Source organism: Cygnus olor, chromosome 11, assembly GCF_009769625.2.
Source record: "Cygnus olor isolate bCygOlo1 chromosome 11, bCygOlo1.pri.v2, whole genome shotgun sequence".
In the NCBI taxonomy this organism is placed as follows: Eukaryota; Metazoa; Chordata; class Aves; order Anseriformes; family Anatidae; genus Cygnus; species Cygnus olor.
This window is the reverse complement of record NC_049179.1, coordinates 2,799,578-2,813,963: the sequence shown is the minus strand read 5'-3', so window position 1 is coordinate 2,813,963 and position 14,386 is coordinate 2,799,578. Positions and strand designations below refer to the sequence as shown.

Sequence of the window (14,386 nt, the reverse complement as noted above, 5' to 3'; positions counted from 1 at the left end):
CCTGTCTACTACTTGCTATCACAGTTACTGGTCTAGTTTAGACAACAAATGGTTGTTAAATTTCTATTCAGATTCATTAAAACTAACTAGTACCTGTCAGGAAACAGCTTCTTAGCAATAAATAAAGCCTCAAAGTGGCAAGCAGTTTACAGGAATTCTGAATAACAAAGACTACCAGATACTGTTTACTGTTGCGGAGATATCTGTACTGCCAACTGAACTAGGTATAAAGAACATATTTTTTTCCAGGCAAATACATTGCCTTTTTTTTTTTTTTTTTTTTTTTTTTTGAGACAAAGAACATAATAACGCCAGATTAGGAGACCTTTGCATAAGCATTAAGTCAGAAAATAACGGAGTCATAGCTGATAATTAAAAGATCATTAATTTCCCTGGTAGACCAACCAAAAAGCTTGGTAACAAACAAGACAAATGCTTGTAAAAGAGTGCCTGAAATTCATACTAATTCTGACACTGTTCCTACAACATACTGTGGTTTCTGAGAAGTTACTGGTCAGCCTCTTGTAGCTCACAATGATAAGAAGGAAAAAAATAGAGAAGTCTCATAATGAGAAGTCCAGAAATACTCAGATACAATAAAATGAGCATGTAACCCAGGTCAAAGTTTCGATGCACTGTGCATCAAACTTGTCGGGCCTTCTGATCTCCCTGTCATATGAACCTAAATAACCAGTCTTGTTAAAGTTAATTTACCATAAGAAGACATATATGCACAGGAATGCACAGGCTAGATAAACATGGAGGCTGTTCACAGTTTTATCAAAAGCTAAGGATTTTTAATAGAGCACAAATATTACACTGACACTTCCATTTAACAGATGATTTGCCTATCAATTTTGTTGCCCAAACACATTAAAATTGGTCCAGTATTTCAAAGACAAATGACATTTTCATGGCACTTCTTGTAAAATTAAATCTCACTACAGACTGTTGAAAAGCAATTAATTACAGAACAGTTGCAATGCGGCCACATACAAATAGTTACATCCTCTGAACGCTTATTTGTTTGCAATACACTGTCTAGAACACTTGCATTGATTTCTAAATATTTATCATTAATGTTGCTTTCATCAGCTCTGACTATAACCTGAAATAAACTGTAGAAAAAAAGTTTTGAAATGATTACACTTTATTTTTTCCTCCTCAAAAAACATACATTATGAAGCACTTATTATTCAGCAATTTATACTCCCCACTACCAACACTCATGCTGGAATTAACGCATTCTGCTTAAATCAATCTCTAGTGGACTGGTCAAGCACAGCTCTATCTTGAAAGCACGCTACCCCAAAATTGTTTATATTTGTTTTACTTCCTTGAAATAACTTTCTGAAAAGCAACTTATACTAGTCTTTCCTGTAAGAATATGGAATATATAGATGCTTATTGTCATTTGTACTTTATTCCCCCATTCCTTTGTGGTTCAGAGGGAGGGTGGAAAGGAATATGTAAAGATGAACAGCTTCAGCATCTTTTAGCGTAAGCAAGAGAGAAAAAGAATAATACTTTTCAAGTACTAAAGCTATAGTTTCTGAAAAATGTACATATGAATGTACCTTGCATATAATAAGTCCATAAGGTACTTGAAACTTTTGAGGGAGGATTTACACATCTGTTGGTGCAGTGAAGCTCATCTAGAGGACTATCCAGAACTATCTAGAGAAGTTGCTACCAGAGTTTTGCACACTGACCCAACTTGATGTTTATAATATTACATACATCTGGGCTACTATAAACTTGCCCTTGTTATGGCACCTGCCAGGTGATTATCTGGAGCTGATTGCATTGAAATAGTTTGCAGCTGAAAACAAAGTGCCTTGTATCACCACTTTTCAGAGCAACTCTCCTACTTAGTAGGAGAGAACACTGTTCATTTTGAAAAGTTTATCTGAAACTTGGAATTTTAAAAATGAGATCCCCGACTTAAGAATTATCATGCTACAAAGCTGTAATTTAATTTTAACTCCTGTCACTCAATTATAAAGTACAGATAAAAGAATTGGTATAACATTAAAAAGCTATGTAATGAGATCCAGTTTCATAAAAACACTAGGAAGAATACTAGGCAGTACACGTGTCTTAGCTATAGAATGTTAAGAGGACATAAATGACCAAAAAAACCCACAACTGTAAAGGAGAATTAAGAAGAGAGCTAGACTTTCCACAGTTAGACTTTTTTTTTTTTTTAATTCTCACAGATTCATGCAATTTAGCACTACCTAACTACTTCATATATATATATATGCATGTATATATATACATATTTTCATATCTCAGTGACAACAGAGGTCAGAATTTGCTCCATGATACCTTTCCTGTAGTATTAAATATACCCTTGCACAAGTTATTATTTGCAGGTGTTCAAGTTGCACTTCAAAATTTAGTTTCCAAACACTAAAGCACAAAGAAAAAAATAAAACCGCACTCATAGGCCAACTACTCATTTCTACAGCAAAGTTTAATTTTCAACTTGCTTACGCTATTTTCTTTCACATTTGCTTTCTTATCTCTACTTACACGTTTTAGAAGCTTTATCATCTTCACTTATCTATCCACATCACATATATTTCAACTGCTTTCACTTACAATAATTCACATTTACAGTTTTAGGTTCTTGGTGTTTTTTGTTTGTCTTAAATCTACAACTGTGAAACCTTAATTTCTTTGGGATAAGGTGCTAGATTTCCTCTCAGCTTGTATTTTGAAAGTAATATTTTCTGTGCTAATGAAATTATTTTCTGATTTTGAGATCACCTCATGTACCTGCCTAAGTTAAAAAAGTACAACAATAATATTCAGACCAAAATATTTACTAAACAAATGAAAATCAAAAAATCAAAACAAACAAACAGATTTAAGTGCTTAGTGGTTTTCTTCCCACACTGTTTTTCATGTTACTTACATAATCATTAAGAACTTAAACTCTATACAAAGTCTACATGTTTTGATTATCTTCTACGGTGAAACATCTAGATATGCATTTATCCCCCATGGTAAAATTCACATTTTTTTCCAAGTCCAAATATTTCCTCCACTTCTTCCTAAGATTTTCATAGGCATCATTCACATTTATGTTGACCTTCCCATTTTCCTGAAGATGTTTGTTCTTGCTTTGCCTTTTAGAAATACCTTTAAGCCACAGTCCTTTTTCTGCACAGCTGCTAAAGATACCCTGTCAATAACTGCAGCCTAGTTACCCCTCCTCTTCCTGGAGATAATTAACTACTTCTTTTAACTATTAGTTGCAGGGAATTACTTTCTTCTCCTTAGTGTGATTTCACCCTTAAGACTATATGTTTATGGATTGTTGCCATCTGCAGTACAACTGATTGAAGAACTCACAACTTATTTTAACAATTACATTCCAATTACATTATATCTATGTTCTGACTTACAATATGACCCCAAAAATATGTGCATCGTTACAGATAAAGAGGTAGTAAGATAGTTGGAGTAGCTGAAAGTGGTTACTGGAGCAGGGAGATAAATTCTTAAATTAATGTAATTGACAAAGTCATTGATTTGGTACACTGTGAAGTCAGAGCATAAATTAAATTTGTCTTGATTTTTACGTTTGCATCAACATAATTGTAGTGTACATGTTTTACTGACTTCTTTTGAGTAAGACCCATTAGCGTACCATTCAAACACCTCTCACAGGCCTCAAGACAGGCGGCAGCATTACTGCAGATATCAGCCCTGAACATAGCGCTGTGAGAGATCATTTTTTCGAAATGCTAGGTGAAATAAATATTGACATTGACCTAAATGGAAGACAGAAAAACTATGTGAGCACAACAAAAAAGTTAGTTTCTATATGTGAACAGGACGGCAGCCAGAAAAGGGATGAACTGACAATATTTGTTTATTATGAAATTGCAGTTAAAAAGGATTAAGTGGGAACTGATAGAGGAACAGAGAAAAGGAAGTTTTAAGTGTTTTAGAGCTGAAGCAGCCTGAATTACGATGTTAGTTTCATCATCCCGTCACAATGCAAAAATAAGAAGAGGAATAATGCAAGTTGTCATTCAAGACCTATTGTTAGATGTGCTGTGAAATAGCTTCATTTATGCTACCATTTACACGCTGTGACAAACTAAACAGTCTCCAGGGCACAAGTCTACAGTACGATAGAGCTTTTCTATTCCACTTTGACAGCAAAGTACTGAAAGGTTATCTTTTTGTCAATCTTCAATAGTTAGAAATCCACCAGTGCAGAAGCTAACACACATGCACACACATACAAAGGCAAGATGTTTTATATAACAGCTTGAATTCAGACTGAGAACAAACATTGGACAGGGTTTACAGAGACAGCCAAAGGTATGCAACAATTTATTATACTTCTGAGACAACCACAACATTCTTCAGTACTAAACCCCTCAAGTACAGAAATTCTTAATTCTTTTAAGTTACTTCAAATGTTTTGACTTTGAATGATGTAAATATATTTTGGATTCAGCATCATGGAGTTTTCTTTTTGTTTGATGAACTCTGTTTCTCAAACATGGATACACACATTTCTCACAAGGTTTAGTTTGCAAAACTGTGGCTTTTTTTTTTTTTTTTTTATTATGCTGGAAGAAATGATTCAATTACGTTAAATGTTATTCTGAAGAACAACTGCAAAGGAAGGCCTAGTGCTAAAGTGGATGAATCATAATAGTTTAGTTGGAAGGGACCTTCAAATATCATGAAGTCTAACTGCCTGACCACTTCAGGGCTAAACAAAAGTTAAAGCGTGTTACTGAAGATATTATCAAAACGCCTCTTGAACACTGACAGAGATGGGGCATCAGCCACCTCCCTAAGAAGCTTGTTCCAATGTTTGACCACCCTCAAAGTTTTTTATTTATTTATTTATCCCCCCCCAATATCCAGTCTGAACCTCCCTGGTACAGCTTTGTGCCAGTTCTGTGTGTCCTATCATTGGTTACCAGAGAGAAGAGATCAGCACCCTGTCTCCCCCTTCTGCCTCATCAGAAAGGAATACAGAGCAACAAGGTCACCTCTGAGCCTTCTTTTCTTCCAACTAGCCAAACCAAGTGTTCTCAGCCTCGTCTCATAGGACATGCCTTCCAGCCCTTTTATCAGCTTTGTTGCCTCCTCTGACTGCATTCAGGTATCTTCATATCCTTTTATATCATGGAGCCCAAAACTACACGCAAAAATCAAGGTGAGGCCGCAACAGTGCTAAATATAGGAGGATAATCACTTTCAACTGGCTAGCTGTGCTGTGTTTAATGCAGCCCACCCACTCAAAGCTGTGAACTGGACTAGACTAGAACTGGACAACAAGCTGTCATTCAGATAGGTGGAAAATAGATTTTGTGATTTCAATCTTAGTATACTTAGTGTAGTGCCAATATTTTCCTGTACATTGCTACAGGATAGTAGCTTTGAAGACTGCCCCCCCCCGCCTTCTTCTCTGGCAAAGCGTATCAGACAGTAAATCAACATTTTACCAAGTAGCCTACTAGCTTTTCTGATGAATACAGGAATACAAGACAGACTTCCTAATTGAGAAATCCTCAAGATATACTCTCTCTTAAGTGCTGCAATAGTTACATTGTCTCCCAAGTGCAAGATATTTATCAGAATAAAAGCACATGCAATTAGCACAGCAACTGATTTACAAGACCAGGTGACGCAAAGAAACACGTTGGTCCAAATAAGACACTAGAAAGACACTGTTTTGCTGTCCTGTGAAGTACTGGCTTCTAATCCATCTTGACTCTGTTACAAAACAGAGATATGTTTCCTGCACTGAAATGTTGAAGCCTTTCCTTACAGCAAATTCCTTCGTACACTAAAGCACTTTTGGCAGCAAAAATGGCCCATTATTTCTGAAAGTTATTATGCTATACTGAGGTCATCCTGTTTAAGGCAAAGAATTCCTTAACTATATTTTTATTAAATAAAATAAATTGTGGTAGATAAGTCATGGTTTTCAATGTTCTAAGAATATATTTGAAACATATATTCTGCAGTTTTAACTAGCTGAATATTAATGAAGTATTCTAATGTTGTCTTTCAGTAGATTTAATTAAGATGGTGTTAGCATGCTAGACAATTATTTGTAGTTAAATTAAATAATGGAAAGGCTATATACCATATGTTTTTTCCACTTACAGTTCATTTGCAGCCATGCCTATAGATCTAGTTCAGTTGCTCAAATGCTTCTTCATCCATACATTTCTGCTTTTCTGAATATAGAGCATAGTTTAATTATTTATGTTTCAGTATAAAAATCTGCATCTACAGACATGACTGGCAAAGAAATAACTTTTTTTTCCATGTTGTAGATAGTCTTGAATAATGTGAATTGTGCAGTGCAATAAGCAGCTGTAAGAATAGGCCTCTGCTTCACAGGCTAAATGAATCATTAATACACATTATTTATTCAGTAAACATTTTTCCTTGAACACTTTTTTCCAGAGCGGAATGATATTAAGAACAATAATAGTCCATACCTTTTGCAGAAAAAAAAAAAAAACACAAAAAACAAAGAACAAAAAACACAAAACACTCACAATCAACAAAAAAACCTCTGGGGTTTGCTTTGTGAATTTAATGCTGTTCCTGTTTTCACTTCCATTCATTGTGATTTGCAACAATCAAGCAGTAACAGAGAAGGCTCTACTGCTATATATAAACATCTTTAGCTTAATACTGCTATATACTGCTGTATATATTTACCTTAAAGCAGTGGAAAAAAATGAAATAAAATGCATGTATATTCATCTATGTTGGAAATTAGTATCCTAATCTACTCATATTTAAGTAGTCTTTGAACAGAACTACACTGTGGAAAGCAGTTGGGTTTTAGTTCAAACTTAATCTCTATCTCTAGTATCTGCATTTATGTGATCAGTATTTTCCTTGCCCTTCAGCAATTGTTGCAGCCTGAAGTAAAAGCTGTTGCCATCTCTCTACATCATGTGCTTATACACATTTTCTGACTTCAAATCTTGATATCCAAGACAGAAAAGGAAGAGTGTCCAAGGCAGATGATTTTACTATTTCAAACTATTTAAACCTACTTACATGAGTTCAGGAAGACAACATGTTCAGTTTTAGTCATGTATCAATAATTACTATTCAATGGACAATGCTAGAAAAATCACATCAATACTAGAAATCCCGTTTGAAAATCTTTACAGATAGGTAATCAATCACATAAGGAAAAAAAGTAATATGAAGTTCATAATAAATAACTTTTTTCATTTTATGCCAATCATAATTCTAGCCAAGGGTTTGTAACCAAGCCATCACAATGCAAATGATATTTGCAAATTATTTCTAGTGGTTTCTAGTAAAGCCTACGTTGTATGTGACTGTATTGGTTTCTTTTGAGGAAGCATTTTAAAGATGAAATATGGCACAGCACTAGTAGCCTAATTAAACATTTTCTCCTCTTCCTACAGGAACTCAGCCTCTCTACCTGATATTGGCTGTGTGTTGTTTTGATTTTTTGGGGGGGAGGGGGAGAGGATGGGGAGCTGACAATGGGAATTTGCCTGAACAAGAATAGATACCTGACTTGACTATTTCAGCTTTTCTATAAACTGAACAGCTTTTCTTTTACATTTTTGTTTTAGTAGTTTCAAAGGGAATACTTGCACAGAGATTGAATACTCTTCATTTGCACACATCTGTGAGCATTAATTAGATAAACCATTTCCCAGAAGCTGACAAGGCTACCTACTTATATAAAAGTAGTAATTTAACTAAAGTGTGTGTGTGTTAACCTTTGAAGAATGCAAACCTTTTGGTAATTACAGATGCATAACAGTAAATTGTTATAGCTACATGAAAACAAAACAAACAAAAAAATGAAGAATGCATAGACCTTAATTAATCTAGAACCAAGAAACAAAGTTCTTAATGACTTCCCTATTCCATTCACACCAACATCTAATGAATTCTTTGTGAATAATGTTATTACATAGAATTTCAGGGGAAGTCAGAATGATTTGTCATTTATTGTGAAAGGTTTTCACCAGAACAGGTAATACAAAGCCATAAATATTAATAATGAAGTCAATTAAAGCTCAATAACAGGCCATCATAGGATGCAAAAAGAGTCATCAAAACATTTCCAATAATCACAAGCAAAACAGACACACGAAAAGATTTTAAAGAGTTAAACAGTGGTTTACAGGACAAGCAAAACAATATGGTTATAGGGAATAATATTGGAAGCTAATAATAATCTCTGCCATGTGACAAAGATATTTACATTTCACAATTGCATAACCTATTTTATAATTAAGTTTTATAGGTTGGTTTGCATGCCTCAGGAAATCAAACTTTGCTCTATCTTTTGTGAGAGTTAGATACCACCTCTTCTCCTAGTAGTTACTTCTCCATGATTATCTCATTGATAGATTAGAATACACAATTATGTTGAAAACCAGGAATGATCTGAAAAATCTGTTTTTAAAAACTGTGTTGTATTAAACCAGTTACCCAAAATACAAAGCCCTATTTCCACAGGGTTCTTCAGAGCATCCCAAGCAGAACATACCAAGAAATTTGTTAGATTAATTCCTTTACAGCTCTGCAACAGAATGTTTGTCCTTAGAGAAACACAATGTACATAAACTCTAATTTTTCAAATGAGAAATAATTTGGATATTAAAATAATAATTCAATTTAATCAATTTATCATCAATAAGAATTTAAAAAATCTACATCAGTAATTTGCAATTGAAATTTGGTGTCTCTGCCAGGACCCTGAATAAACAAATAGACTTTCATATACTAGCCACACCTGGGGCCTCTCCAGGCACTCCTTACACCCCACAAATCCATTTAAGATCAGAGCTGGGCCTCTACTTCCTGCCTCAGGTTATGCTGCAGAAGTGACAACCTCTAGCTCAGATACAGCTTCTGCCTGACTATGGACCCATTTATCTACACACTCAGTCTTGTACTGAGTTGTCCTGTCTTAAGCCTGGATCTGGCCTCGCCATTTGTTCAATTCCTTATGCCCATTTTGTCAATTTGTCGAGTACAATGTTTTCTCTACACATTGCTCTTTATAATTTTTTTTTCAGTGTTAGTTTTCCATTCAAAATCTTTTAACACATACAGTTATTACCAAATTTAAAGTTAACGTAGTTGTAAAACTTAAGTAGAGGCATCTTACAAAACCCATAATCTCTTAAACTTCAAATTCCCTATCTTCATGGTGCTTAGTATTCTCCAGCTCTAATTTAAACGTTGATCATACTTTTTCTACTGTGGATAGCTACTGCAATGTTCTTTATAAAAAAATTTTTTTTTCTTAAGTAGGCTTTTTAAAAGTAGTTTTTGAAAGAACTTTTACTCAAGAGCAATAGTTCTAAGCAACAACAGATCTGAAGGAGAAACATTTGAGAAAAAGCAGGAGAGTGGAACTGAAGTCTACAAGGGCAACAGAGCAGAAAAGGATCATCGAGTGTGTTAACTTGAGTGACAGATGAGAATTAAGCCTGGGGAACAATGGAATGAGCTCTCAGCACTACACTGCTATCCAGAAAAGCTTAAGTTTATATCAAGCGTAAGCCACTGTTACAACAATTTTCTCTTATTGAAAAGATCTACCTTGCTGTAATAAAATAAATGATGAACATTTTTTTTTCTTTTGGAGTTTTAAATGACTGTTCTATGAAGCTAAATGAAGCTTCACCTAATGCAGAATCCCTTTCTATCCACAATGATTTCTATAACTCAAGCAGAAAACAGCTACCTAAAGCAGACAAACTACTCAGAAGAATGCTCTTCAATATATGTAAAGTTCATACCTAGGAGAAGTCAGTGGGAGCTTGATGTAAACAGCTATCTTACCTTGCCTTTGGAACATAGAAGTATTTCATGATTTAAACTTATCTATAGAAAAAAATAAAACAGCTCTAGTAGAACATAAAATCAAAGAACAATTACAAGTCAAGTTTCTTCTCCTATCATCCCATTGATTAAAAGTGGAAAAAAAAAAAACATTGTTACTCAATACTCAGAAAAGTTATTTGCATTTAGAATAAAAGACTAAAAAAACCTGTTTTTGCCACGGAAAATAGTGTAGAATATTATAAAACAACACATGCTAAGTAGTCCACTAATCTCATCATGCTAGAAACAATAGAAATGAGAAAAAAATAGTTTTCATAAAAATACCTGTATACCATGCTATCTGTGTGAACTAGAAGATATGACAAACTAATTCTCTCCTCGTATGTACTGCAAAGATTCACATATACCAGCTAAAAACTTTTTTTGACTTTATTTCTTTTTCACAGTAAACATGAAAAGAAACAATCGTGCATCATGGAAGATCAGTTATTCTCAGCTATTCTGTGTTATAACTTTGAGGGAAAAACTGTCAGTGAACAGTAACAGGAGAAAACAAACATACACGAACAGACATTATCAGCTTAAACAGCTATGGGTACATCCTGGAAACATGATTTTAGTTTCAGGAATTACTGACCTGTAGCCTAGAGGTGGACATTTGCACGGTTTATAAGAATTTTCTGCTTGTCTGTCATTTTAATTTTCTTTCATGTGGGCCTGTATAATTAAACATATTACTGGACAAACGATCACTTCAAAAGTGATCACTTCAGGTGAATTTAGACCTTAGCAAATGTTTGTTTCTCTTTATATAGAAAAACAGGGAAGATGAATTCCATTTTTAGGAGGCTGTAAAAAGTTTCTTAATCTTTGAAACATCCTGAAAGTTAAAGATTCAATTTATCACATTTAAGTTTTTTTTTCTTAATTTTCATCTATTTGAAAAAAAATCTTTATGTTGCTGTTAAAATTAAAATAAAATCTAATGTTTTAAAATGATAATCCTATACATTGGTCTATCATAGTTTTGTATGCAGCAACTCTCCCCTTTATTTCTACTGTGATTAAAAGGCCCCTGCATAGTACTTTTGTTTATCTGGTTAACTGTTGACCACTGCATTAACATCGTCTAACATTTTTAATTGGTATTTTTAAAATCTAGCAAACATTTTAAATAAGATTTTGAGGGTAACATTTTCAAAAGCTGAGTAAATTCTTTTGAAAATGGGACATAAAAGCTTACCTTTTGATGCTCAATATTTTTCTTTAATATACTTTTTAGCACAATTTTGTTTCAAACATTAGTTTCATAATTGTACAAGACAATTATTCTGAGACTGATCTATTGATAATAATCTATTGATTAATGGATTGGTTTCTATCATGAGTATTTTCCTTTCTATTGTGCCAGTTAAGTGAAGTGTCTCCAGAAAGGCATTTTAAATGGCACTATTAATTTAGAGGCACTTTAAAAATGCCTATAATTAGATGGAAATGTTTTCAATTTTAAAATTCTATCCTGTAATTTATTGGTAACCCTCTTAAATTAATAATACAAAAGTTCAGTTCAATTCAGGAAAATTACCTGGGACAAAAAGACTAAGGAAAGAATTCCATAATCAAGATCATAGAATGGCTTGGGTTGGAAGGAACTTTAAAGATCGTCTGGTTCCAACCCCCCACCAGAGGCAGGGATGCCAACCAAAGGTTGGGCAAGGCCCCATCCAACCTGGCTTTGAACACCTTCCAGGAGTGGGGCATCCACAACTTCTTTGGGCAACCAGTTCCATCAGGTCACTACTCTTACAGAGAAGAATTTCTTCCTAATGTCTAATCTAAGTCTAGAGATGATTTTTTTTTTTTTAAGCTTAATCTCAACAGAGATCTGAGCTTCTGAGCAAAGAGAGATGTCAGATCTGACAATATGCTAATGACCGTTCCCACGTTTAATAATTCAAGAACTATTTCCCTATACTTTTCTGACAGCTCTCACCCTAAGGAAGCAGTTGTAATTCTCTTCTAATATCCTGCAAGGACTTGAAAGTAAACAAACAGAAATGATCACAAAAGCCAAAAATGCTGTAGTACCACATATATAATATATACTGGCTGACTGCATTGATGAGCTTGATCTTTTTGCAAACTCATTTTTTAGTCATTTTGTGTTGAAGCTATAGGCTCTAGGCCTTTCTTACTATAGGTCATTGAAATTCAAATGAAAAGGTCATTTAAGTGTGTACGTATTATACCTTCAGAGAATACATAATTATTTAACAGTTTTTGTGAACTCTTATCTGACAACGAACAGTGCAAGTTTCTGCATTTTTAATACTACTGAAAAGCTCTCAACGCTTAGCCACATTGAACTTGATTACTGTTGATGAGGAATATTATATACCACTGCTCTGTCAACTTTGCTGTCCCATTTGACACTCTTAGAAATATCGCTTGTTTTTCCTGTTGGTCACAGTTTTAATTTCTTTAATGCCTTGTGCACATTAAAATTAAGTATCACACAAGCAGCACATTGCTTGTGAATCATAAACTAGAAAATCATGTTAAAGAAAGTCTTACTGCTACTTGCATCATCTAAAGACTCCTGCTGCAAGATGGAGTTCAATTTTTCAGAGCTCTGTGAAAAGCTTTGTCTCCCATGCTTCAGTATGCATCTCATTATTTAGATTGTCGATCCACTAACACAAAGCTAGAGTAAGGTAGGACTGCCTCCACTCATTCCTGCTCTTCCTTCATGATGCAACAAAATATCTGAGCATCTGCCAAGTTAAATGGACCACAAAGCTGACCTGAATGGAAACTAATCTGACATGCTTCATTTTAATTCACAACAGTTATCCAGTGTGGTTAATTCAATGACTAGACAAACTGTTATCATGACTCAGGAGGGGGACAACATGGGGCGAAAAGTGATTAGCTGAGAGTAGGATGAAAATTAGACTTTTCATCCCTAAACCTATTTAATTCACTAAACAGGCAGAAAAGTGAACAAGTAGTGTTTCTTGTTTTCCAATTCAGAACACTGTTCAAGAGAGACTCTTCCAACAAAACACAGTTCCAGAAGAGATAGAAAACAGGAGATGAGAACATCCTCGTGGCTATAAGCAGCAGGGGTTTTAGAAACAAGGATGAATATAAAGAGTGGCTTCCAGTTCTGATGAAATGTTCCTTTTATACGAAAGAAATTTGCTTTACCATATATTTGCTATTAAAGAACATAGAAAAGTCAATGACTAACTTAATTGTCTTTAAAATATTGCCCTTTTAAAATATTACCTTAGCTTCAAAAGTACAAATGTATTAGCTTTCATTTATCTGTACACAAACGTACATAATTTGTTGCAATGGATTCTAAAACTTATTTATTGCTTTCAAATCATTAATTGATTCTATTCTTATTTCATCTTTTTTTTTTTTTCAAAATCCTATATTTATGATTTACTTCTACATTTTTTGTAGGTTAAAATCTAATTTTTTGACAATCAATGATTCATCAAGAGTGCACAAATGTTGCCAATTTGTTTGTACAGTATTCTTCATATTTTTTCTTTCAATGGAATATGATGATTATGTTCTGTCCCACCATGATGGTAGAAGTATGCTTTATGGCTTTATAGTTTTAAAAAGCTTGCAGTCACATACTTGCTTAAAATAATTGTACCAATGAATGTCACTTAAAGGAAAACCAGTAAGTTATGATACATGCTTGATATGACAAATTAAAATACCTTAGTTTGTTTTCTTGCATGCTGAGACCACTTTCCATGGATGACAGTCTATCATGTGTATCTTTATGTGAATGACTTGTCCCTTGGAGGAGCATCCCTCTGTAGCAGCCTCTGTAATCTAAATCTTTGTGCACATCTGAGGAGCGGAATTAAAAAAAAATATGTAGTAATTTTTGTCTGTTTTGTAGAAAGAGCTTCTAAAAAGTAGTAAATATTTAATCCACAAATATTTTAAGTAATAGGGAAATAATCCTGTTGATTCCAAAATATTATAATTAAATCATATGTTCTACATGAATAGCAGAAGCAGAATTCCAACACCACTTTGACTGTTGGAACTTTAAGAGGACCAAGCAAGTCCTCTTTGTCACACGTACTTGGAAATGGATCATTTCACAATTGAAAAAATGAACTACCGTTGGATTGGGAAGAAAGCAGATCTCAATTTTCCAGTCCAACTCCCATTCTTAAAGGTCCATATATTTCTCATGTGTCCATGCACAGTGTTCCAAGATTACAATAATTTTTAGTAAAGAATTAGATTTTACTTAATGCCATCTTATATTTGCCTAAAACTAGCTTTATTTCAAGTTCTTATCTCTTTGGAAGGGTGTAGTAAATCCCATCTGCAATGAGATATGCAAACTTACTTTCTGCATTTTACTCCATAAATCATCCTAAGAGCTTTTGTGAGGAAGATTCATGATCTGGCCGTGAACTTGAGGAAATATTCTTCCTTACTGATTAGAAAAATATCTGTGCCCATCTCTCTTTTTTTTTTTTTC

At 34.0% G+C, this 14,386-nt stretch overlaps 1 protein-coding gene across 6 annotated transcripts in view; it reads right to left on the bottom strand.

The window, feature by feature from the left end:
• UNC13C (unc-13 homolog C) overlaps nt 1-14,386 on the bottom strand; it is a 222,125-nt gene that overhangs the window by 193,502 nt on the left and 14,237 nt on the right. For 4 of the 6 annotated variants that reach the window (XM_040569745.1, XM_040569746.1, XM_040569747.1 and 1 more), the window contains exon 6: nt 13,602-13,737. In XM_040569745.1, coding sequence (XP_040425679.1) covers nt 13,602-13,737 — 136 coding nt within the window. Of the gene's footprint in view, nt 1-3,025; nt 3,138-13,601; nt 13,738-14,386 lie in introns of those variants that run through there. The other 2 variants (XM_040569749.1, XM_040569739.1) reach the window with 2 other exon arrangements.